This window comes from Aspergillus pseudoviridinutans, assembly GCF_018340605.1.
Source record: "Aspergillus pseudoviridinutans IFM 55266 DNA, scaffold_8, whole genome shotgun sequence".
Taxonomy (NCBI): domain Eukaryota; kingdom Fungi; phylum Ascomycota; class Eurotiomycetes; order Eurotiales; family Aspergillaceae; genus Aspergillus; species Aspergillus pseudoviridinutans.
The window spans coordinates 177,533-202,792 of record NW_025091288.1 but is presented as its reverse complement, the minus strand read 5'-3'; the positions used below and the strand labels follow the sequence as shown (position 1 = coordinate 202,792).

The following is a 25,260-nucleotide window of genomic DNA, read 5'->3' as shown; positions in this document are numbered from 1 at the left end:
TTAGTTTCTGCCAGATAAATAAAATAATTGCATTTCGAAAAGAACAGGGGCATTGCCGCGGCTAGAAGAGGGAGAAGGCCTCCAGACTCCGAACTCCGGTTCTATAATCCCCAACGGTGCAGTCTTGGCATCGTACGGTCGTAGGGTACCCATGGAGTTCCTTTCCCCCTTCTTTTTGAAGACCAGTCACTCCTCCAAGAAGTTGAGCGTTGTGGCGTGACATAATGTTAGAGAAATTATGGTCACTCTTTAATAGGCCGTCTGTCTCCTTTCAAGTTCTATCTGACCTTCATCTCGAGATTAATCAACAGTACATATCTTATGAAATCCCTCTTTGCGCTAAATATCTTATTCTTGCGGGTGATATAGGATGCTTGGTGGACTACGACAACTATCATGATTTTTTACAAAAACAGACGGACCGATTTGAGCATGTATTTCTCGTTCTGGGGAACCATGAATTCTATAATGGAACTTTTACAGTGGGACTCGAAAAGGCTAAACAACTCGAACGAGAACCTGCGTTGAATGGTCGGCTAGTCATCCTCCATCGGAGACGGTATAATATTCCAGGGTCCCGTGTCACTATTCTAGGGTGTACACTCTGGTCCAAAGTTCCTCATGAATCAAGGGACATCGTCCGGTCGAAGATCAAAGATTTCCGAAAGATTGAAGGCTGGACGGTCGAAGATCATAACGCATCGCATGACTCGGACCTTGCCTGGTTACTTGACGAGATACAGTCAGTACAGCGGCAGAATGAAACAGCAGAAAGGCAGAGTCAAAAACAGTCTATATTAGTTGTGACGCACCATGCCCCTTCCCTTAGGAGGACATCCTGTCCACAGAACGCGCATAGCCCTTGGAAGTCTGCTTTTGGAGCTGATATCTTCTCGCAAACAACAAACGGTGTCAAGGTCTGGGTATTTGGACATACGCACTATACCACCGATTTCAAAGAGGGCCGAATAAGGGTCCTGAGCAATCAACGGAGGTATGTGCTTCCTTGGAGTAAGTCAATGGATACAAAGAATAGGTTTGACGTCAGGAAAGTCATACATCTATGATTGGAGGATTTTGCTGTATGTATTTAGTTGGACTTCGACCTCCCACCGGCGGTTGTCTGATTAAGTGCCATATATGACGTAACATTTTTGTGTCCTAACGCTCCGTAGTGATCATGTGAAATTCCTTTGATTTGTGTGGCGGATGGAACTAGATCTGTATCTGGTTCTCTGGGTCATATATGCACATTAGAGAGTTAGAACTCTAATTAATTAACACTGAAGTGTCTAGGTCTAGCTAGAGAGCCACAGAGCTCCGCAGTCGGAATAATACCGCTATTGAAGCGTCTTCATAGTATTCATGAGTCATGACGCAATGTTGTTCATATTTCTACACCTAAATTGGAGTCATTTCCTGAGGCTAGGGATGATTTGTTAGGTGTAGATTGCCGCAATGACTTATGGGTCGTGGATACAGAACCCGCAAAGCCACCCCGCCGCGAGTACGCAAAACATGACACTACGACCTGGATGGTTCCGGGTGGGCCGAGTCCATCAATGGAGCATCTAGGGCAGCTACTTACTAGTGGCTTCCCGAAGAGCAGGGTATGGGAACGTTCCTAATGCGCTAGATGTGGCGCAAATAAGGTTGGCGGCCCAGATCAGTAAGACCCAGAACTGCTCCGTCCTAGTAGGGCTCATACTACGTGAGCCGTTGTTTTAAGTCTCGAATACACAAGTACAGAAGACCTGAGCATTGCAAAAATCGCCTCGAACATGGCTACGCAGTTGTGATCTAAGGCATGTCATAATACCTGGTGATAGATTAGCTAATGTATGACGACTTCATGGTAATGGCTAGGGGAAGCCGTCTTTAAAACCCCAGTGCTTCGATGAGAAACTCCTGCCTTAACCCTGCAGTCTTCCTACCATCCATATCATTCCACGCAAACCTTTTACAATGGAGTTCAGAAAGGTTGCACTATTCGGCGCGAATGGTAATATAGGAAACGCCATCCTGCATGCATTAATGGCTTGCAAGGAGAGGTCTTTCGATATTCTCTGCATTATATCACCTAAATCCGAACTGAAGTACTTCGGAGACCGAAGAGCAATTATGGTCAGGAAACTAGATCTTGCAACTGCCACCGAAGAAGAGATAGCAAAAGTCTTAGATGGAATAGATGTGGTGCTGAATGCGCTGGGTGGGACTATCCTTCGACGGCAGCAGTGTATTCAAAACGCCGCGGCCATGGCCGGGGTCAAGCGCTTTTACCCAAGCGAGTTTGGCATGCACCACATTCCTGTGTTGCCCGGGCACGGACCATTCCTCCACCCTGTATGTCCTCTGAGCGCTATGCTCTCCTCTGCTCTAAAATGAACGTGCGTCACAGTTAAGGGAGGCTACTAATCAGAACTGCGTAGTTATGGGCCGAGAAAATACCGCTCCTTCGGGAGGCTATGCAGCATCCGGCGGTCAAGTCAGGCAAGATGACATATACAGTGATAGGGTGCGGTGAACTGTATGATCCTCCTACTGAGACAACGCTGTGTCCCTGGCTGCGGACCGATCCGGATGAGTACGTAATCCATGTTGTCGGTGATCCTGATGCGCGTCTGGATTTCGTCTCCCGCCATGATGTGGCCGCATTTGTGGTATCGTCTCTGTGTCATCCGGAGGCCTCAGAGAATCAAGTCTTCGGCTTCCGTGGTGACCACATCAGCTTTTCTGAGGTTGCGGATCTCCTCCGAAGCCACTCCGGTAAGCCGGTGAGGCTGAATGTTATACCATTCGAGGACGCTGTGCAAGGGGTGAAAAATCCATCGAGCATTCCGAAGGAGTTAAAGGAAGGGTCCGCGTTTCCACCCGACTTTTTGATGCTGCTCCGATACATCGAGGGGAGGGGAGACTTTTTTCGCCCACCGGGTCAATTTCATGATGGGCTCTTTCCGAACTCTCAGGGTGTTCCAATTGCTAAATACTTTGAAAGTTTATTCGCTAGTGATGTCTAATGCGTCAGCTTCTTTGAACACAGGAAACCACCTGTTTCCGTCAAAGCGCCCAAAGTCCTCCGTCACCAGTTGCTATCATCTTTCGTCCTAGCAAAGGAGTGATTGCAGATAGTCTTGCTTTGGCGCCCCAAAATTCCAGAACAATCGGTGATAGATCCGAATCCTAAGGCGGTGCAAAGTAGGGCATGTGGCGAATAACACTTAACATAAGTCGTAGTGTCTCGTCCTCTAGCGAATTCAGGAAATTCTTTTTTTTTTTTTTTTTCGCTACGACGGATCCCACCGAAGACGTGCCTTTTAAGTGCCCTCGAACAGTGCACTGCTAGATTAGACTTGGACTCAAATCGACGTAGCAGCCGTCTTAAAGAGCAAGGCGTCTACGACGTTTTGTCAATACCACTTATACGGATATCATGAAATGAGACATGATATAACTTAAATGAAAGCAAACAGATCCATATCCGAGCTCACCCACTCATGTTGCGCTCTGTAGCAACACATATGTAATTAATTAATGAGAATGAGACCAGGGACCAACGAGTTAACCTCGTTCATCCATCCCGGCAGGGCCATGTGCATGCCAGTAACCAGCTTCTCCATGGTACAAGCCAAATTGCTTACCATGGCTTTAGCCGTCTCCACGCCCATGATATGAGGATTGGCCCACAACTCGAGCCAACGTTCTCGCCCCCGCGAGACCGATACAACGAAAATAAATGGAGAAGTGAGCGGGTTCTTGAAGATCTTCATACGCGAAATGCCGGTTGGTGTTTGGATCGCCGGTTCTTCAACGTTTCGGTGGATGGCCAACAAAGGCCATTGCAACGAGGAGTGCTGCCACTATCACAATGAGTGCGGAGCATCTCAGGTTGAATGGAAACACTGCCATTGTGGGACGGGAAGTAAACCAGCACACACAACAAAGTGTGAAATGTGAAGGAAATATGCCTGAAAATGAGCTGTTGGCACTCAGACATGAGGCTGAGTACTAAGCCTCCTTGTCTTGAGTCTCCACTGGTTTAATTAATTGTTACATATTTGGCAACTTGCATATGTTACGAGTCCAAGTGGCGGGTCAGTGCGAACCATAATACCATACATTCGGTCAGCTAGAGGGGTCAGCACAATAAGCCGCATAATCATAGCTACAATCCGATTACAGAAGCAGATATCCATGATTTTCCTTTGCCTCAGAGCGCCTTATTCGCTTCTGCACCTCTTCTGCAATCAAGATGTTCACTGTACTTTGAGGAGAGATAGTCAAGACCAGACCACGCAGCGGCAGTCGCCACGATGTATTTATGTTCCCAGAGTCAGCCCCCACGAGCGCCCATTTGGCCTCCAGAAAAAGCCAAGAATGGGGGCCGGGCCGCCAAGTGAAGGAGAGTGGCTATTGGCAGGTACCCGCAAGCTCACCTATTGCAGTACAACCGTAGAAACAATCCTCACCCCTTTCCCCGTTTGTGACTATGATCCCACAACACTCATTTAAAGTCGCAATCGAGTATCCAAACCCAACCCGTGGGTATGGGTCCTGATATTTGACCCAAACAGGACCCGTAGCGAGGCCTAACCACTACTGCCTAACAAGATATGGGGCGCGGACGAGCTGGTGTGACCAATCAGGGGCGGGAAAAGGGAGCGGCAGTGTGGCGCTTCACATACTAGGGAGTAGAGGGACTAGGCCTCCCCCGGTTGTCAGACGGTCATTGCCATGTGACTTGTGTTTCAGCTAACTATAATCGGCGCGCAATCTCAGCTGAGGCGGGGTCGAATATGGTTTTCTCTTCTCTCGTTTAACCGAGATACACAATCGCCATGGCAGACCATCTCTTCTCTCCTGACGAGCCTTCAAAGCCTATTCGGATTGAGTATCACGGTCCGCTATACGACGGAGGCGACTGGGATGAGTATCCCACGCGCCATGGCTGGGAGTCAGAGCCGGGGACACAGAAGTTCCCTGAAGGCCAAATTCCTCAGGAGTTCCAACCTACAATTGAGTGCTGGCTCTATTTCGGCATGCTCCACTACGTTTTCGGCGACCAGCTAAACCAGTGCGACTTTCTCCTCCGCGAAAGTGAGAATGACGATGAAGGCCAACAGCAGTACATTACGACAAAGCATCTGGAACGATACGTGGGTAGTACCGAGAAGTGGCAGAACGACGGACTAAGCGCGCGGTCTTTCGGGATCGTCAGGCGAGTCTGGGAGCACCTCCAAAGATATGACCGCTACATACGGGCTGACATGTGCTTTGCTATTCGGCTGGCCTGTCAAGCTCTCTGGAATGTCGCGGAGAAGCGTGATGGCCCACAGACCGATCCGGGCACCGTCAAGCTCTGGTTATTTCCCAGAGACAGAGAGGCCGAGCAGATGGTAAGGGGTGGATGGTGCCCGCTGGACGCAGAGAAGTGTCGCAAGATTGGCGTTGAACTGGACACCCCGGCGTATTTGCTTCAGCTTCTACGGACGAAGCCCGCCTGGAACAAGAGGACGCATGAGCGTTGTAAGAAGACAGAATGTGTCGCAGACAACGTCGATGAGAGCCTCTATGTCACTCGCCACCTGCAGGAAGATTGTACGTGTGAGCATCTCCACGCAAACGTAGAGAAGTTACATGAAGTTCTCCTGGATGGCGGGATACCTCTTGTGCAGATCACACCTCGTGGCGAGGATGAGCTCGACAACCAGGGCTATGAGATTAATATCGTGAAAAAGCGAATCAGCAAGCGATACGTGGCCGTCTCCCATGTATGGGCTGATGGGTTGGGAAACCCGCATGCTAACTCTCTGCCGACGTGCCAGTTGGATCTTCTTTACGAGCGGGCAAGGCTCCTTCTCACTGACAAAGAATATGTCCCCCAGCATGGCATCGGGCCATTTAGGCCGCTGAACACTGCTGCTGCCCGCTTTGCGCATTTCGCAGGCAAACGGCGTGGAGACAATTCAGTCTTGGTGTGGATCGATACGCTGTGCATCCCACATGAACGCGAGGTTCGCAGTTTGGCAATTCAACGCATCCGCGACGTTTATGTCGGTGGTAAGTGCGCTGAGAATAGATTCTGGACCTTTATACATGAGTAGGACTAACCTAACTGATTACAGCTTACCGAACTATGCTTCTGGATTCGGAGATAAAGCAGGTCGACTCGCGCTCTGCAAGCAATTTGGAACTTGTTCTTCGGGTGCTGTACTGCTCAGGCTGGATCCGCCGGCTATGGACACTTCAAGAAGGATTGGCAGCCAAAAGCCGACTATACGTGATTCTGTCTGACAAAGCAGTCAACATTTCCACCATCGCCGACGAGCTCTTTGCCAAGCTTAGTGAAGGAAAGCTTCCCATCTTCCAGGAGAAAATTGCCCGGTACGCTGCCGGCGTTTGGTACCAGTATTTCCAAGGCTCTATCGAGTATGCATCCAAATTCGATCGTTTCGTCAACGTCGTGACAGGTCCCTACTTCGACATCTTCGTTGACGGCGACGCAAGCATTTCCCAATTTAAGCTGCTCTCTTGGAACTGGTATAATGTGGCAACACGAGCCTCCAGCAAGGACGGCGATCGCGTGATCGTGCTAGCGGGTGTCCTGAATCTGGATGTGAAGAAGATCCTCAAGGTGAAGGGGACTGATAGTCGCATGTGGATGTTGTACAGTATGCTGCGTGAGTTCCCTTCAGACGTGCTGTTTCATGATGAGCCACGCTTTGAATTTGACGGCGGCCGATGGGCGATCAAGGTGTGTCGGTTTACGGAAGAAATTCGCTATCTTACAGGTGGAGTGGGATACATCACCCCCTGGGGGCTGCATGTCACAGAGTATCGTTCTTGGATATTTCCATCCCGCATGGTATTTGATCTCCGCCGCATCAATGACGACGATATTCAACAGGTCTGGGAGCAGTGGCTTACTGACTGCCACATTTCTTTCGGGGGCGAGGGAGAAGTCTTGTATTTGGGAACGAAGATGCCGATCGATTTTAAGCCTGGCGAAACGCATGGGATTATCGTGAAGGAATATAATCATGGTCGTCCCGGTACAACACACCCGTGTGTATCGGTGTCGCTAAAGAGAGCAGAGAAGGAAGTGCATTATGCGCGATATAATAGCCTGGGAAGGGTCAAGTCGTTTACCATAGGCGTGTCAAGCCTCCCTGATGAGGGCTATTTGGTGGGAGGCACCTGGGATGACCTACAAAAGCGTGAATGGGTTGTTGGTTGACTGACCCTCGCTACTACAGACCAAAGATTCTCCAGATTCTATGTTTTCTTACTTTGACTACAGGGTCAAATGCTGGAGCAACATCCGCGAGAGCCGGTTAGATAGCTGAGCTTGGATTTATATAAGTTCAACACTTCATCTCTTCCCCCCTCCAACCCCTCTCCCTACCACTCTCTCAGCTAGGACCTAGACAAAATAGTGCAACTCACCCATTTATTTCATCTCCGGAAAAGCCGGTCCAGGAGGATGATATCATGATGGGACGTAGAAGTTGCCTGAGAGTGGATGGATAGGGATCTAGATTCATGCATCACTACTGCATGCGGAAATAAGATACAAGGTGAATATAATTACAGGGATGCTGACAGACTCATAAGGCAAACTGTGTACAAGGATATAATTCAAGCATGATGTAACAGTGATGAGCATTAAGCATAGGGAGGATTAGGCTTGTAACTATCATACATCCAGTATGGAGGCAGGTGTTCACTCCACATTTAAGAGTGGTGAGGACTAATAAATAACATTGCAGATTGCCCCTCAGATCTTCCACAAAGCCCATCAATTATTATTTCTATCAAATCTCAGCTTCCATTTACCCAGTAAGGTCCACTTTACCCTCACTATGAGGGTTGGAATGTAGGGAGATTCTTAAGTTGCTGAATTTTCTTTTTTTTCAGGTTTCAATTTCCTCCCTACTCCTAGTTAAGACAGGTGAGTAGCCTTGCAGTAAAACCTACTTACAAAAGTAGCCTTAAGTACTCACATATATGATTAGAATAGTCAATATGTACCCTATCCCCTGGGCAGGCAGCGCTGGTGGTGCGACTGGTGGTGGAGAGGCACTACCCAAGTAAGGGGAGCAGGGTGATGTTAATGTCAGGTGAATTTTAATGGAGTTATATGCTTGGCCTCAGAACAGGTTTTTTCCCTGTATATAAAGTAAGATTACCATCAGGTTTTCCCTGTTCTATAAATGCAAATGCAGAGGCTGGTTTTATTAGTAGTAGTGCATTTATTTTAGAAAGCACTAAGTATCACACTGTAAGCTGGGTTTTGATAATAAGTTAGGTATTATTTTAGAGGCCTTAAATTATAGAGCAAGAACACTTAAACTAGCTGAGTGTTTTCATATAAAACCTTAGGCCAGTGTATATAATACAAAAGTGAACTACACTAGTCAAATATATATGACAGTAGATACAAGACAACTGTTAATTCATGGCTGGACATGATAAAGACACAGTGAGCAGGGTTGGTTTGGACGAAACTAGCATGCCAGCAGAGCACAGCCTAGCTTTGTGGCTCATTTCTAGCAGCTTATTGCAATGGTTAAGGATCTACAAACTGCGGACTGGATCAAGTGATATCAAAACACTTACCTGAATGACTACAATGAAGCGCAGCCCTACTTTATTGAACTTTACTTTTCCATAAATTGCTATACACAAGGGAAGTCGTGAGAAATGACAGCCCTAGTAGTCCCCTTGCTTTACATAAAAGGTCTAAAATTATGCTGCGGCTCCCAATCTATTGCCCCCACCATCCTGAAAGATGGCGTGTCGGATGCCTTAATTCTCTTGGAGCAGGGCGTGGCATTTAGAGCCTGGGTGGTGGTTCTCAGACAGGCAGTGCCGGGGTACTACAGCATTAACAGCGGAAGTTAGCGCACCAATCAGCTGGTCCACGAACTGATAAATGTCTGCCGGGGCTGGGTTGACGTTGTCATCAGCAGAAAGGGGAGGTGCGCGGCAAGGCGTCCATGGCGGTCTAGTTTCAGCGTCGTGGATCATCTCCATTATTCATCCTCTGTCGCGTTTTCCATGCTGGTGTTTCTCTGCGTGATCGTGCTCATATTCCCGAAGAGGACCGGACCCAGTTTTGAGTCGAAGCTCGTGTCCATGTTGTGGTCTGGGTGCCTGATCATGATTGAGTTCCTGACGTCCACGTCGCCGTCATGTTGAACCTGAGCATGTACGTGTGCCAATCCCCCTCATACTGCCCAATTGTTCCTGGGATTCCCAGTCAACGTGTCAATCCAAGTCGAAAGCAGAATCAGACGTCCCACACTCAAGGAACGTCAAGAAGATGGGGCCATGACCCTCTCCTGTGGTGTGAGCATGACGGTTAATCTCCTTACCAGTGACGTCAGGCCACACCAAGGCGTATGGATTTGGGAATAATGTACCAAACGGACAGTGGAAGTCTCTTCGTCACGTATAGCTAGACCATGGCAGCAATTTAACACTGTCTCTCAGATAGGTATCCCGCTGTGGTCAAGAAAAGTATCACTGTTTCTGATCGCACCTAGAGCGCAACCAGGGTCACAAGCGCGAGCTCTTCAAGAATATCTCCATCAACAAGAGCAAATTTCCCGTCTCACCAAAGAGAAAGTGCACAGTAGGGCTGCACATACATGTCTTGCCTTTCTGGAATTCGTCCCAGAGGGCTTGGCAGCTGGCGGAACAAATAATAATGTAACCGCTCTTTTACTCTATGCTCCTACACAATGGGCTCACCACCGTTGAAGAGCAAGCAATATGGTATGCCAGATGTGGCTAGACTTGCTAAAGACTATTTTGACACTAGCTTTATAGAGAGTTACAGGAGCTTTCACATACTATACTGAGTCATGTACTCATAACATCTAAAGCCGCCCATTAGGGTTTTTTTTGCGCATATAGTAACTTTCTTTTGTGTTCCATAAATCATGTCTCGCCTGATTGAGGCTGGGGAGGTGGATGTGGACTCTGGGGTCTATAGGTATCATTAGGCACCGCTGTCATACGAAGAAGAGAACGGTTATCTTTGATTATGGAGCGGTTGAGGCGTAAATCAAAGGTGAAGGTGGACTCTAAAGATAAGTATTATCAGGCACCACTGTTGTAGGCAGTAAGGCACAGGCATAAAGCAGTGGTGCAGCTGCTGCTTGAGACTGGAAACGTGGATATAAATGCCATGGACTCTGAGTGCCATCAAACACCACTATCATGGCCATAGGAGAATGGGTTTGACGCAGGGTGAAGCTGCTGCTAGAAAATGTCGAAGTTCTCAAGTCTAAGACGATATTTGGCTCCCCTAAGGAATCTAGACTGATGGAAAGTGTAATGAGGGAAAGCTGCAAATGTTAGCCTTTAATTTCCTGGCTGGTGAGAGTAGGTTCATGATGCTTGCAAGCATAGGCTTAATTGCAATGACAAAGCCAATGAGGATATGGAAAGGAGGGTCATGAGACTCATGACATAATAAATAGAAATGACCATCACTTCATCATAACGTAGAGTCATTGAAGTAATGTATTGGAATCACAAATCAGCACTATGACAAAGAGGCCCTTTTGATACAAGATGACTCTCTGTGAAGGGGAGTTATGACTCTTGTGGGAGAAGGTTCCACCTGATCTGAAAAATTCCCAGTGCCTTTCCCTCAGGTTAGACTTCTTCCAGAAGGAGGGAACTTACTTTGCTTAATAAAGTTGTAATGAGCCATTAAAGAGGCCCTAGGTGTCTCCATCTTAACTTACAAACTATACTAGGCTTGTATCCTGCGACAGATGGCAGCCTGCATTAAGAGCTGTCAAGATACACCAGCTAAAGAACAGATTAACTAGTCTTAGGAGATAGCTATACTAGAGTCCATCTTACGTACAGCCTGTGAGGGTCAGAGGTAGTAGCTGTAATGTATTCTATACAACATGTTCAATGTCCTTCTTACTAGATTAATAAGCTTCCTTAGCATAAGCATAGTTAACGTAATTCCAAACCGAGTCGCGATGACACCCTAGCGAGCCGGACATCACTGTATTCCATATAGAATAGCACTCTTCAAGGCTGTGATATCTCAACCATGTCTATATATGCTATAATGTAAGCAAGGTATTTAGACTCTGTATAGATTAAAGTATATAAATACTTTTTCATAAGGCCCTAAAGTACCATTCCTCTCTTTTAATGTCTAAGAAGTTAAAATCACCAAAAATACAGATGTAATTTATGTTACCTGAGTACTCATATATACTAGGAGGCTATATCTCATAAGTATAACTCTGTATGACTATACTAATACCTCCTACCTAACTTAGACCCTGTAGATGCTTGGTTGTTGAGATATCAAAGCCTTGATGTATACCATTTTATATGGAATACAGATGTGTCCGGCTTGCTAGGGTGTCCGACTCGGTTGGGAATTACGTTAGTTAGTGAGGACATTGATTAATAACTATTGAGTAGATTCACTGTATAGCAGTACTACTAGATACAGAATAGAAGCTGCCTTATTCTACTAAGATTGTTGCTTACCCAGACAGTTTATTATCGATATAGTAATTTACAGCTATCAGCTCAATGAGCCCTGCCCTGTGGATCCACTAGTGCGAAACCTTGTAGAGTGGAGGTATAGACTTAAGCTGTGATATCATTTCAACTAGCATATGATATGCCATATATCCACTTCMACCATTAACATTTGCACTGACTGAAATCAGTTATGGCTACGATCATCACGCTGTTCAAATAAGAGGAATCCCATCCAATTACTCCGTATGGTCGTATTTATGGGTGATAAAAAGGCAAATCTCCTAGCGCAGCCATCAGTATATGGTACTTTACAGCTATCAGTTCAATAAGTCCTGCCCTATAGCTCCACTAGTACAATGTCTTGAAGAGAGGAGGTATGGGGTTCTGCTCAGATTTGATATCAGATCAACCAGCATAGGATATCGGGGATATAGTGAAGGAAAGTAAGTTATTGCGCTGTAGTGCTTTATATGTGACTCTTCTGCAGGATCTCTATAGACTCTCCAGGTCTTACTACCTCATACATGATTTTTCAACATTTATTATTAAACTCCTCGTATTATCGCCATATATCCATTTCAATCACTGAGATTTGAGATTGGCAGTGGCCCAAGAGCAGCAGAGGCTAAGCGCAGCACCGCTGATCAAAAAGAGCAATCTCGTCCAAATAGGTCGTGTCTAATTCCATGATCAAGATTGGCAGTGACTAAGATCAGTAATGGCTAGGATCAGCAGTGGCCAAGACAAGCACAGCTGACCAAATGAGAGGAATCTCATCCAACTGTGGCGTAGGCTGGATGACATTCAGGTATTTACGAATGAAAAAAGCAAATCTCCTAGGGCAATATGGCATTATTGGAAATTCACGTAATGACGCTACTACCGAGCCCACAGGATGTGTCAAGTATGTCCCCCCGGAATTGCTCCTCCGGCGCAAGGAGGAATGAGTTAATGCCACGGAAAAATATACACGCATCAGTCTAACAGTCTCCCCAGTTTCCTCCAACAAGAAGACCCTAGGATAATTTCAATAGGGACACTTGGGTCGTCGATATGGATTCGAACACAACGGCCCCAGAGCCCAAGTTTCGGGTCCTATTGATTCATGGTGAGCATGATATTGATATACCTACCATGTGTATGAGCAAACGAGTCTTTGCTTACCAATAGATCCTTTCTTCCAGGTTTCGCTGGCACCGGATCCGACGTCGCGGCAAAAACAGCACCTATAACTAAGCGAATCACCGAGTTGATCACCCCTGAAATTCTCTCTGAGTTCCCAGGTGGCATTGAGTTCTTGAGCCCGGATGCGCCCTTGGTACTTGAACCCCCAATAGGCCTTGGCTGGAACACCGACAACGGCGTCGAGGATGAGCAAGATAAGCAAACTGTAATAGCTGCAGAGAAACCACAGCAGACAGCGTTAGGCTGGTGGTATGGCCGCGACACGGTGAGTGATTACAAGGGCATCGAAGTCTCGCTCTCGTTTTTGGCCAAATTTATCCATGGACGGCCAATCCATGGAGTCATTGGATTCTCGCAGGGTGGCGCTATGGCCGGTATGGTCTGCTCTCTGGTCGATTCCCACTATAACCCGGAAAAAGTCGCTGCCATCCGCGCGCAAGGTCTCCCTGTCGACGACTATCTATGTCTTCCTGGGCAGGAGCGGTTGAGATTCATGATGGCCATCGGAGGGTACCAGGGCACGTTGAGGTATTATGGTAGTCTCTACCAGTGGCCAATGCAGACACCGAGCATCCACACGCTCGCCAGCATGGACGCTGTCGTGGAACACCACCTTTCCATGGGCTTAGCGCGCTCATTCACTTCATATGAAATCATTGAATATTTTGGCTCGCACTTCGTCCCTCGGGATCCCACGAGTGTTAATGCGCTCGCACGCTTTGCTGCGAACGCGTCTGTACGCTCCGTTTCGCATCGTTTACCAACCGCGACTCCGCCACTGAGTCGATCTGTCAGTACAAGTGACGATGAGGACTGTAGTACTGCAACTTCGAGTACTGGACGATCTGATAGATCGATGCGATCAATAACAGTCGGGAAGCGGAAGAGAAAAACGTGCTTTACCTGGGACCGACGCATGCAGGTTGTGGCCCCTCCAACAGATTTGCGGAAACAGGCCTCAATACCAAGGTTTTAACCTGCAACAGGCTGACGATGGATTCTGGGTACCATGGTGCTATTGCAATAGGGGCCATTGATGGGAGGGATTGTGGATGTGGATGCAGAATTGAGTGTTAAGGGATTTTGGCCGATGCGGAAGTCTGAAAGTGTTGGCCAGCATTTGTTCGTGATGAATGCATTCAACTTGTCCTTCATTGTATCTCTTTGACTTAGTATATTTTTATTATGTGCACATGACCATTTGATTTCTCCTTATATCGTCACTAATTATTGTTCTGCTAAATATATCTACTGACGAGAAAACAAGTCAAAAGTCCCCGTGGTATTAGAACTTGGCACTGAACCCTAAAATTCAATGGTTATATATCTCGAGACAAGTATCAACAACACCAACCCTGGATATACTTGACCTACATCGAGCAAAGCGAAGTACTTGATATGGAAACACGAAAGGAAGAAAAGTATTTGTACTGTACATAGTAATTTAACGTCATGCACGACTGAGCCCCAATTCATTCATGTCCGGGGAAGGGATTATAGTTTGGTATATGATCAAAAAGTTTAAAAATAAGCCAAGTCTGAAGTCTAGATGGCGGGATCCACACACTAGGGGTTTTTGCTTTTCCACTCCCATGCCGATATTACAAGTTGCTTACTTTACATCACCAGTGGAGAATATTATTCAGCTGCAGGAGACTCAGGTGAGCTATCAAGCTGATAGCCGGCCACCTATCATATCACCAAACCCAATAGAACCAGGGAGCCAATAGACAAGGAGCAGGTATGGACAGAGAGGAGGATTATTCAGGAACGACTATCAATGCTTCGATCGAACTGGTAGTGATCGACCAGGCTTCGCATTTTTCACACTCTGTTTAAGGGATTCCAAGTGTTCAGTCGTCTCAGTGCATCAGGGGCAATACTTTCTTTTCGCCAACAGTTGTATCTGTCAGGGCCTATCTCTTTATGCCCAGGGTGGAAGTTTTGGGATCGTGCTTCTTGAGGGGGCATTTCGTCGTCAACAATCTGTTTATCTCTCCATACCTTTCCAACAGTCTCAGAAAGATAACTGATTTGAACCCATCATGCAGCCCAAGATAGTCGCAGAGACCAAAGATGAACGTCAGCGTGAGCCAGCTGATAATCTCGTAACGACACTCGACAAAGTTGCTCAACGACAGCCCAATGATACCGCTGTGGTGTCTCTTCACCAGAAAGACCATCTTGGCGTCGGTGCCCTGCGCTGGACTTATTCGCAACTCCGCGATGGCAGTGTCCGCCTGGCGCATCGGCTCGCAGCTGCAGGCATTCGAAAGGGCAGTCGCATCGCTACCTTTTTGTATAATGAGATAGAATGGACTCTCCTGTTCCTTGCCAGTGCACGGCTAGGAAGCCACTTTGTCCCCTTGGATCCTCGCTTGCTCGACACCCCGTCCGAAGCAGTCTATCTGCTGAGAAAGATCTGGGCGGAGGTAATATTTGTATCTAATCTCACCATGGCCGAATCCTTGGAGGAGATACTCAACAAAGAACTGATGCCTCAGGTGCTATTAAAGGGCATTGTCGCGCCCGTGACGGCCGGGCACAAACCGGAAGCTCTGCCGCGCGGGTGGAGGAGGTTATCAGCAATCATGGATGGCCCTGATCCATCCGGGATTGTTTTGAATAAGTTAAACCGCCATGATACAATCCTTATGCTGGCAACTAGTGGCACCACGTCGCGGCCGAAGATCTGCCCCCATACATCTGTTACCATCGTGACCCCAGCACTTGGTCTTGCGGACAATTGGTCACTCACTCGTGAGGATATCATCTGCCAGCACTTGCCATCTTTCCATGTTTTCAATATTGCCATGAACCTGGCCTTCTGGGTCGCTGGTGGAACGGTTGTGATCCCAAGCCCGGAATTCAACCCTGCCGCAACCTTTGAAGGTCTTACTTTCGGTTCACGAGTATGGATCGCCGCAGTAACGACGATGATCCATGCCATGCACACATACTCGATGGTCACAGAGGAAGACCTTGCGTCACCGTACGGGATTTGTCTCGGAGGAGGCCCGATTACCCCGCAGGCTCTGCGGGAGTGCAGACTGCTCGGCGCAAGCAAGATTGTCGCGGGCTATGGAACGACTGAAGGAGTTGCGACTTTATACAATGTTATGGATGTGAATGATCCACGAGTTACGGATGTACAAGACGGCGATGAAATATGCCTGGGATCAGCTATGGCGGGGTCCCACCTTCGTATTTGCGCTCCCGGCAGCAGGACACCTTTGCATAGGAACGAAATCGGCGAGCTCCACCAAGGAGGATATCCTATTTTCGACGGGTATTACCAAGGCAGCGAAGAGGATAATGCAGCTTGTTACAAGGAGGGAACGGTGCCTTGGTTCGCGACGGGGGACCGTGGGTACATGGATCATGACGGTAACATTTATCTCCTGGGCAGATTTAAGGACCTGATAATTCGTGCTGGAGAGAATATCTCCCCATTGAAGATCGAGCAATGCCTTGCTGGCCAGCCAGGTGTTGCCAGTGTCGTCGTGGTAGGAGCGCCCGATGATATTGTGGACGAAGTGCCAGTGGCCGTCATCGAGACATTCCATCCTGAAGATCGAAGCTTTTTCCTCGGGCTTCAATCTGTAGTGGTTCGAGAGATGGGCCGATCATTTTCACCCAAGTGCATTCTCCATCTCCAACATGACCTTGGCCGCGAGAAATATCCCACTACCACCTCGGGCAAGATCAAGAAGAATGTCGTCAAGGAATGGGTAGCAGACCACCTTAGGGGATCCACTACACAGGTATCGTCCCGCACACAAACCCCAAGTATTTCAGAGTCTAGTACTGTTCTCACTACCCCATCTATCACCTCTGCAACAAAGGATGATATCACCGGGCAACTCACGGCATGCTGGTCCTCCGTTTCCGGGTTTGATCCACTGGACATCAAGCCGGACATGCCCATTCGCACATTTACGGACAGCACAATGCTCATCCAGTTCGTTCATTTGGCCAAGCACAGGGGATGGAAGCTCACACTGAAGGAGCTGTTGACAGCCAACACCATCGAAAAACAAGCCCAGCTGCTCAGTGGGACTAAATCCACACCCCCAAGCCCTCCGGCACCAACTGAGTCAGAGACTACAACGATGATGGCCATCAAGAAAAAGCGGGCAGCCGTCCAGTTGGGATTACACGTGGATGATATTGAGGAGCTTGTTCCGATGACTGATCTCTTCCGGATGTTAGCGGTTGATCGGCCATTTCCGGGAGTCTGGGATTTTCGTATCTGCTTCTCAGTCCGACGTGATCTGAGTCCAGACAAGGTCGCGCTCATCCTGGGAACGTGGCTACGACGACACGAGCTACTGCGTAGCGTGGTCGCAACTATTGGGGATGAGACACCTGTTTACGCAGTGATGCAACCCAAAGAATCATGGCTCAGGCAACAGATCATCTTCGGCCCGGAGGTTGATGGCCTGCATAGAGTCGCCGACCACCAGCTAGATGATTTCGTTGATTCAAGCTATGGTCCCCTTTGCAAGATGACCATTTTGCCACTCCGTCACACTTCGCGATGTGGAATAATCATGCATATCCATCACGTTCTCTTTGACGGGATGGTGATGGAACGCTGGATCCGCGACATTAATCATCTCTTCGATGGACAATCCCAGCTAAACTGGTACCCTTACCGTGAATTCGCTGCAAACTATGAAGCCTACCGGTCTACAATCGATGCAGAGGAGTCTATTCAATATTTCGTCAACAAACTAAGCGGTATTGCCTCCGCAAAGGATGCGGTCTGGGATATCCACCGCGTCTTGCAGAAGCTGGATAAGAATTACAGCCCCCCAACGAACCCCGGTAACCACGTCACCCCTGCGAGAGCCAACCCCGATACTCTACCAAAGCGTTTCACCCACTTGCCCGAACTTCCACAGATGCGCTCTCGGTTCGGAATCTCCGCCCCAATCATTGCCCTAGCCGCCTGTGCATTGATCAATGTCCGATACACCGGAGCATGCGAAGCCATTATCACCAATCTTCAGTCCGGTCGATCATGGCCTACTGAGGATGGCCCCAGCGACGTCAACGTCTCTGTACTCGAAATTGACGGGCCGACATTGCAGAACCTCCCCGCGCGGATCCCAGTCGCACCAGAAGACTCCGTACTTGATCTACTGAACAGAGTGAGAAAGGAACAGGATGAAATGATGCTCCGCGAGCACGTCCCTGTCAAACGAGTTCATGACCTGGTGTCACAGGGGCTCAATGGAGCCGAAGACGCTGCCGTCCTCTGGGATCTCCTGACTAACCAGCTCTTTGACTGGCTGCTGGAGCCATATAGGCACTGTGCCAATGATGCACTGGAGCTGCTCCGCGATACCAGTCTGTCCCGCCCGAGCTGGGTGTGGCTCCCCCGTCTCTCGGACGGCAATGTGATGCATTGCAACATTTACCACGCAGATGCAGACTTGCCTGTGGATAAGACCAACTTTATTGTGGAGGAGTACCTGTGCGCAGTGGCATGGCTGGCTGACCCTGCTAACGCGCAGGAGCCTGTCTCAGCATGCCGGTTTGAGGGATATATGGTCGGATTTGCAGATTTCATGTATGATACACGCGAAAGTTCTTAACGTAGCGTGAGGAAGCAAAGAAAAAGGCTTTCTAGCGTTCAGGGAAATCCTTATAAGCTACGTTCCCCCACGTCGTTTTCCTCCGCTCATCGTGTACGCTCCTATATCCTTGATACTTTCTCACTGTTCCTCCTAGGGTCCGGTCGTCTGTTTCTGGGAGTCAACTTCTTGTGCCCGAGGCATGGGGCGCCTGGGATCTGCGTCAGTATTCTAGGAGCTTCGAGGGGCGTTCCGTGAGTCCTATCTTCAACGGTGTGCTGGATTCAGTGTGGGAGAAACCTGTCACTCTGTGAGGCGTCAAGAGATATACCATCACAAGGCAGACTGTAAATGGCTATGGCCACAATAATCACTCGCCTGTCCATTATTGTTCGGGTGATTGTCGTAAAATTTATATCTCCGCAATACTTTTCATCATAACCTCAGGGGTCACCCCTACTCCCGCATAAAAGGCTATTATATTATATAATAGGTATTCTATAAATATTTACATAGTGAAATATCATGTTATTAAATAAAATATATAGATATTCTAGCAGTGTGCCTACAATGCTAAAAATATGTGGTAATTAGAATAGTACCTTAGTATTATAGATATTCTATCATCTGCAGTCCAACTCGTGGGATATAAGGGTGGGCTACATAGGTAGTGGTTCAACCCATAATCTGCATGGGTTGGATCAAAAATAGTGCGGATCAATCCATATCCAATCGACGACCAGTCTAACCTTGAGGCGTTGCGTGATCTTCGCTGTGCGGGGATCACTTTAAAGCGGACAGCTACCATTACTACCCCCTCAGCCAGGTTCCATAATGCAAGTAACTGAAAACAAGCCAGTGGCCATTATTGGCGGTGCGTATCTCGCTATTTGCAGCGTCAAAGAATCAATTAACAAGTCCATAGCCGGGATTTTCGGCCTCTCGCTGGCTGTCGAGCTGCGAAGCAAAGGTACAGTGGTGTCCAGACTAACAAAAAGAGACCTTGATAACATCTAAAACAGGCTATCCGGTTACAGTATTTGATCGAAACGCATATGATAAGACGGGCTATGACCCAGAAAGCGAGGATGCACAGGCTGCATCGGTGGATCTGAACAAGATTGTGAGCAACTTATGCTTTTCAAGAAGTCGGAAAGAAGAAGTTAATAGCTATATGGTCTTAGCTTCGCGCATCATACGGGACGGAACTACACTATCAACGCCTCGCTCTGGAGAGTCGACAGGCATGGGTGGCCTGCGACAAAGAACGCGGAATCTCGGAAAGAAACGATCAAGACGACAGGAGGCTATTCGTAAACGGTGGAATGTTACGTGTCCAGCCAACTGATAGACTGGGTGAACTGGAAAAAGAGACACTTGCAAGCATGGAGCGAGATGGACTTCGTGACACGCAGTTTGTCAAAAGCAGTCCTGAGGACCGACATCGGGCGGAGAGCTTGGGGTGGAAGAGCAAACTCCTTGATTTCGAGATACCAGATACCGAGCCAGGGCAGACGTATGATGCAGTCCTAGACTCACTCGCTGGGTTTGTGAGATGTAGTAATGCTTGTGCTTACTGGCACAAGATTGCAGTGGCGAAGGGGGTTGTGTTTCGCTTTGGCAAAGAAGGTGCAGTTGAATCCTTAGTAAAGGCTCCTAGCACCCTGGAGCCCGGAAAGGAGAAGGTCACAGGTATTCGAAGTGAGGATGGGGCTCTTCATGTTGTGGATACTGTTGTTGCTGGTAAGTCTCCCCTCTGTAGTTGTGCGTTGCTGATCAGTTATAGCTGGGTCCTTCTCGACTCAGGTCCTGCCCAACTTAAGCTACCATCTCGAGTCATCTGCCGGCAGTGTAGCCACGCTCAAAATTGATATCAACCAGACAGAGCTCTGGGATAAGTACTCCCCCGGCAAATTTCCCGTCATCACTTGGAAAGCAACTCCCCGCGATAAGGCCGGCAAGGACACTGGTAGTATCTACGTCTTGCCTCGCACGCCGGAGGGTTACCTCAAGATCGGGTACCGAGGGATAAAGGCAAGAGGCTTCGCCCAGCAGCTCATCAAATGCTGACGACCCACCCAGTTCACCAACTTCCAACCGGCCCCTGAAGGAACTCCGTTCACGCAGGACGGGAAATGGTCTGTGCCTTTGTCAGCAGATCAATGCAAAACACTGCCAGAGCCGGCGATACAAGCTATAACAGAGTTTGTATCTATCTTCCTTCCAGAGTTCGAGGGCGTGCCTTTCTCGTCAACCAAGCTCTGCTGGTATACAGACTCTCTCGACAACTCCTTTGTAGTACGCACATCACCCCCCTGTCATACAGCGAGTACCGAATCTGACACAGATCTTGCTAGATTGATTATGTCCCAGACTACGCAGAAAAGTCGGTGTTTGTATGCACGGGAGGTAGCGGCCACGGTGCAAAGTTCCTGCCGGTTCTTGGGAAGGTAAGGCAGTGTCTTGCTCACAGCAGTACCACTCTTACACGCACTAATATTTCACTAAGCATGCTGCGGATATCTTCGAGAACGGAGATAAAAGCACAACATACATGCGGCCCTTTTGGCAATGGCGACCCGACGCACCCCGTAGGAACGGCTTAGAGGAGGGACCCGGCGGGCCAAGAGACATTTCCCATGCATCCTTCCTTTGATGCGTGCGTTATTACATGGCAAAACGAGAGTGGGATAGGCCGATCCATTTGTCATCTAACCAATTTGCATCCAATTACTGCAACCAGCGTCTGAAACAACCAATGTAACTTGGCACGTCGGACGCTCAATGTTCACTAGATTCTTGCAAGGAAAGGCTTTGCTTTGGATTTTGTCGCCGACAAGCAATCTACCAAGGCTCTTGGATGTAACTTCGGCGGGCTTGGCAGCTTCAAGCCAAGACGCCGGTAGCACAGCGTGGGATGGCCTGCTCGCAAGGTGCTTGACGGTGTGAGTGAGGCGTAGGCCATGCAAATCGCGTATGCCTCTCGTCAGGGAGTTAAGTGATTGAAACGCGCGTCAGCCGAAAACAAAGCCTACCCCTTGCTGAGTCTCTGATGACAAAATGGTAAACAAGACATTTATAACGCTTACTTGTGATGGGCCTTTCTCCTTGAGCACGATAAAATTTCCGATCATTCCATCCAGTATGGCAACAATATCTGCTGCACCGCAATCGCGGGACCAAGACCCAAATCCTCAGGCGAAAGGGACAACTCGCCTCTCGATCGAGGACCCTAACGCCGTAGACAGAAGAGAGATCGGCGACATCACACTATGCCGCAACATCCACAAAAGACCAAGTACGCCCGTTGACACCAGATATGGAAAGAAAGCTGGTCCGCATGAACTTCTGGTGCCTCCTCCTCCAACGGTGTTGTGGGGGTGGTCTAAGAAAATACCAGACCGTAGAGAAATTAGCAAAACGAGATTTAGCCATTAGCGATATTGGAGACTAACTCTACCACGTCAATCCAGCTTGTATCCAGGAGGCCATCTACAGACGAATCCACCTCCCCATCCACTTCTCATTAACCCTCTTCGCCTCGTCCACAAGCCCCAACTCCAATAACAACTGCACACTCCCCCTAGCAGCCGACTGCAACGACGAGCTCACCCAAGCATGCGTCGGCGCCGTATGCTCGCCAATAAAGATCGTACTGTGCTCGGTGACATGATACGCAGGGATATACAGCCTGTGCTGCTCGACGTCTGGGCGACACCACGCCGTCGCCGTGTGCTCGTCCTGCAACCAGCACAGCCGCTCATAGTCGCCCGTGTAGAGCTCACGCGCTTTCTCGCCATGGATTGAGACAATGGCGTCGAGGACAGTCTGCACGTGCTCGTCGTCTGAAAAGCTAACGAACCGGTCACTCCAGTCACCGCCGCGGTAGTGCATTATAAGCCCCGGGCGGGACTCGTTGTGGCCATAGACCGGGTAGTACAGGGCCCCGACGGGATTGCTGGGTGGTTTCGAATACCCACCAAAAATAGGTCGGGGCCCCTTTTCCCAGAAGCGTTCGCGAAAAAGGAGGGCGACTTTGCAGGCGGATTTGAAGCGGAGGCCGGCTTCGCTGATTGCGCGGGAGAGGACGGAGGAGAAGTTAGGGAGGTCCATGAAGCGTGTCATCGTGAAGGGGACCGCCATGATTGTGTAGTCGTAGTCTTCAGACTCGTAGGTGCGGTTGGTGATACTGGGATACCAGGAGAGGCGGGTACGGGTTGTACCATTGCGGCCCGGGATGGGTTCTAATTTTCGGATCTTGCGGTTGAGGGTTAGGCGGTTGCCGACGTGGGGAAGAAAGGCATCAGAGAGTCGATTGAAGCCGCCATCTATGCAGAGCCAGGTTGTTTCAGCGAGGGCGCTGCTGCTGCCGTCGAGGCCCAGATTGGAGTTGTGGTGAAGCTCGTCCCAGAAGACGTCGTAGTCGGAGCTTGTCCAAATTTCGTCGGTGACGTTCAGGCTGGCTTTGAAGACGTGGCGCATCATAGCTTGCTCGCTCCAGTCGTCTAGGCCTTTGTCCATGGCGAGTTTGTGTTCGCGCCAGATGTCTCGTTGGAGGGACTTGAGGGTGGTCTCGTTCTTCAGAATGCGGTCCATTCTGCCCTTCGTGCTGAGGTACTCGGCACTGGACATGTCAGGCGCTTCTTTTAGGCTTGGATCCGCCTCGATCTCAGCACGAGTGGGAATGCGGCCATCAGGGTGTCGACGAGTGCCCTGCGCAATAAGCTCATTCGGGTGATGCTGGATCCATGGAATAAAATCAATCTTCCACCGAGGGTCATTCCCATTCATCTCGTTCAGGATATCCGCGAGCTGGAACGTCATCTCATGATCAGTATACCGCAGGGTCTCTGTCTCATTACTGTCTTTGTACGTGACAGAATAGGGCAACCGCATCGGCCCCATCTCCGCCCACTCCTGCGTCCCAGCAACATACCGCGTCCGGAACCGCCCTCCGACGCGATCGCTGGCTTCGATGATTTCCCAATTGTGGACGCCGACGCTGTCGAGCATTAGGCCTGCAGCAAGACCGGCGATACCAGCCCCCACGATGGCGATCTTGGTGTCCTTGGGAGAGTGACCGGATGCGTGGCCACCGTGTGTTTCAGTCGTATGTTTGATGGCGGCAACTCCGTCGAACCAGGCACCGAGTGAGTCGAAATCTTTGAGGAGGGGAAACTTTGTATCGGCGAGCGATCTTTTCTTTGCTGTTCGACTCAGTCGAACGGGCTCACTCTTCCCCAGGAGTCTTGGTGTTGACGTATCTGACTGGGTGCCATGGGCGTAGATGCAATTGTCCGCTGGGGCATCGCTAGAGACAGCCCAGGCGAGTCGCTCAGGGGGGTGATCTTCGACAGTAAAGCGACCGATGATCTGCTTCGAAGATGTATCAGGACTCAAACACGACGCATAAACAGCCTCGATGATACCAGGGTAAGCTTCGCTCCAATCGAGGTAGACATTAGCCAGTCCACCAGGCTGGACAACATCGGACGTCGAAACTCGAACGATGCTGGTACCCTGAGGCCTGCTGAGCACGCAGTTTACTTGGGTCAACAGCAATGCCGCACTCGCAATTGTCTGGACTGCCATGTTTCGTTTGGAGTCTACCGGCCACGAAAGCAGGCGACGGTCGGACCGGGTTTTATTCTTTCTGATAGGCGATCTGCAGGAGCACAAGGTACCAGGGCCATGCCGCGCGTGAGGACCTTCGAGTCTGCAGGAAGAGTTTCGCGACGATCGTCATGACTTTATCACTTCAAACGTCCAAGAATGTACCTGATCTACAAATGCAACTGCCATGGTCCCGGGCATGCAGTTCAGCAAGGTCTCAGACAAGTTAGGCAACGTCTCAAATTATTACCAAGAGAAAGTTCAGCTCCTTAAGTACTATATATTAGTATTCAAAAATCCCCCCCCCCCCTCCTCAAAAAAAAAAAAAAAAATTCACTATTTCTAACCTATACCTACTCTACTGCCTAACCACCCTAATCTTAGGGTAGTAAACTTGATAGTTAATAAAAAGTAATAGACAGAGCAGTTAAGACCTTGCTGAGGTTTTTACTAGATCTAGGTAGTAGCTTAAAACGTTAATAAGTTCTTGAGACGTCCTAGACTACTAGATAACCGAGATCTTGTTGAACTGCAACCCACATGGTCCTCATGCTAAAATATTTCTGCAAGATGGACAACAATGTTGACCCCACGCAAGCTCTATCGAGGTCCTCAATTGAAGGCAAACGGCACGATTGGTAGAACGTCAAACCGAAGCACATAATATTCGGAACAAACTATTACAGTGACTGGAGTTATAAGACATAGAGGCCTTTCCGACAAGCATCCCATTGCAACTCGATAATCATTTCACAGCCCCATAACAGCGCCATAGGGGGTATCTGTATGCCGCTTACTTCGTTATTGCATTCTGGCTGTAGCCAAGATACATACATATCGATGCAGCAATTATATATGCTGAGTAGTTCCTAGAAACACATTTGCAAATATCAAATAGCCCTCCATGTTGTCTAACAAAGCATCCAAGGTAACGAAAAGGAAGTTGGAGAAGTAATAGCCCAGGCCGGGATCCCGCCTTCTTCTATCTGCGTCACGAGCAAGCTATGGAACACGGACCACTGGCCATCATCCATTCCCCCTGCTTCGAAAAAGATGCTATGAGAATTTGGACTATCTTGACCCATACCTGATACATTAGCCTGTTCTTTTTCAGTTGGGAAAAGGCCGTGAAATTAAACAAAATAAAGTAGATATTCTTAAAACATGGTGGGCCATGGAAGAGCTTATCTGAGACGGACTTGTTTAATAGATTAGGATACTAGATTTTTAACTAACCTTAAGTGGAAAAGCTCCTAAGAGGTGCTTAAATACATTAACAGCCTGCCTAGCTCTAGGTTAATTCATCAATGTGCTGTACTCTGGAAATATTCCAGGCTAATTAGCTCTCCGT

General features: G+C 48.7%; 6 protein-coding genes across 6 annotated transcripts; 5 read left to right on the top strand and 1 right to left on the bottom strand.

The window, feature by feature from the left end:
• Nucleotides 1–1,965: 1,965 nt before the first annotated feature.
• On the top strand, nt 1,966–3,017 carry Asppvi_010154 (uncharacterized protein; the record flags this gene model as incomplete). Its single annotated transcript, XM_043306000.1, has 2 exons — nt 1,966–2,343; nt 2,430–3,017. 2 exons carry the CDS (start codon nt 1,966–1,968, stop codon nt 3,015–3,017), a joined length of 966 nt encoding a protein of 321 aa, XP_043161935.1.
• Nucleotides 3,018–4,835: 1,818 nt separating this feature from the next.
• Nucleotides 4,836–7,234, top strand: Asppvi_010153 (uncharacterized protein; the record flags this gene model as incomplete). Its single annotated transcript, XM_043305999.1, has 2 exons — nt 4,836–6,057; nt 6,123–7,234. 2 exons carry the CDS (start codon nt 4,836–4,838, stop codon nt 7,232–7,234), a joined length of 2,334 nt encoding a protein of 777 aa, XP_043161934.1.
• A 5,348-nt stretch (nt 7,235–12,582) lies between these two features.
• Asppvi_010152 (uncharacterized protein) lies at nt 12,583–13,690 on the top strand (the record flags this gene model as incomplete). Its single annotated transcript, XM_043305998.1, has 2 exons — nt 12,583–12,637; nt 12,714–13,690. The coding sequence occupies 2 exons, from the start codon at nt 12,583–12,585 to the stop codon at nt 13,688–13,690; spliced, it is 1,032 nt and encodes a 343-aa protein (XP_043161933.1).
• A 1,069-nt stretch (nt 13,691–14,759) lies between these two features.
• Asppvi_010151 (nonribosomal peptide synthase) lies at nt 14,760–18,610 on the top strand (the record flags this gene model as incomplete). The annotated part of the gene is made up of 2 exons (XM_043305997.1): nt 14,760–18,292; nt 18,454–18,610. 2 exons carry the CDS (start codon nt 14,760–14,762, stop codon nt 18,608–18,610), a joined length of 3,690 nt encoding a protein of 1,229 aa, XP_043161932.1.
• A 520-nt stretch (nt 18,611–19,130) lies between these two features.
• Asppvi_010150 (uncharacterized protein) lies at nt 19,131–20,952 on the top strand (the record flags this gene model as incomplete). Its single annotated transcript, XM_043305996.1, has 7 exons — nt 19,131–19,266; nt 19,319–19,419; nt 19,481–20,039; nt 20,083–20,330; nt 20,379–20,594; nt 20,654–20,746; nt 20,806–20,952. 7 exons carry the CDS (start codon nt 19,131–19,133, stop codon nt 20,950–20,952), a joined length of 1,500 nt encoding a protein of 499 aa, XP_043161931.1.
• Nucleotides 20,953–21,788: 836 nt separating this feature from the next.
• Asppvi_010149 (flavin monoamine oxidase family protein) lies at nt 21,789–23,888 on the bottom strand (the record flags this gene model as incomplete). Its single annotated transcript, XM_043305995.1, has 1 exon — nt 21,789–23,888. The coding sequence occupies one exon, from the start codon at nt 23,886–23,888 to the stop codon at nt 21,789–21,791; it is 2,100 nt and encodes a 699-aa protein (XP_043161930.1).
• Nucleotides 23,889–25,260: the final 1,372 nt, after the last annotated feature.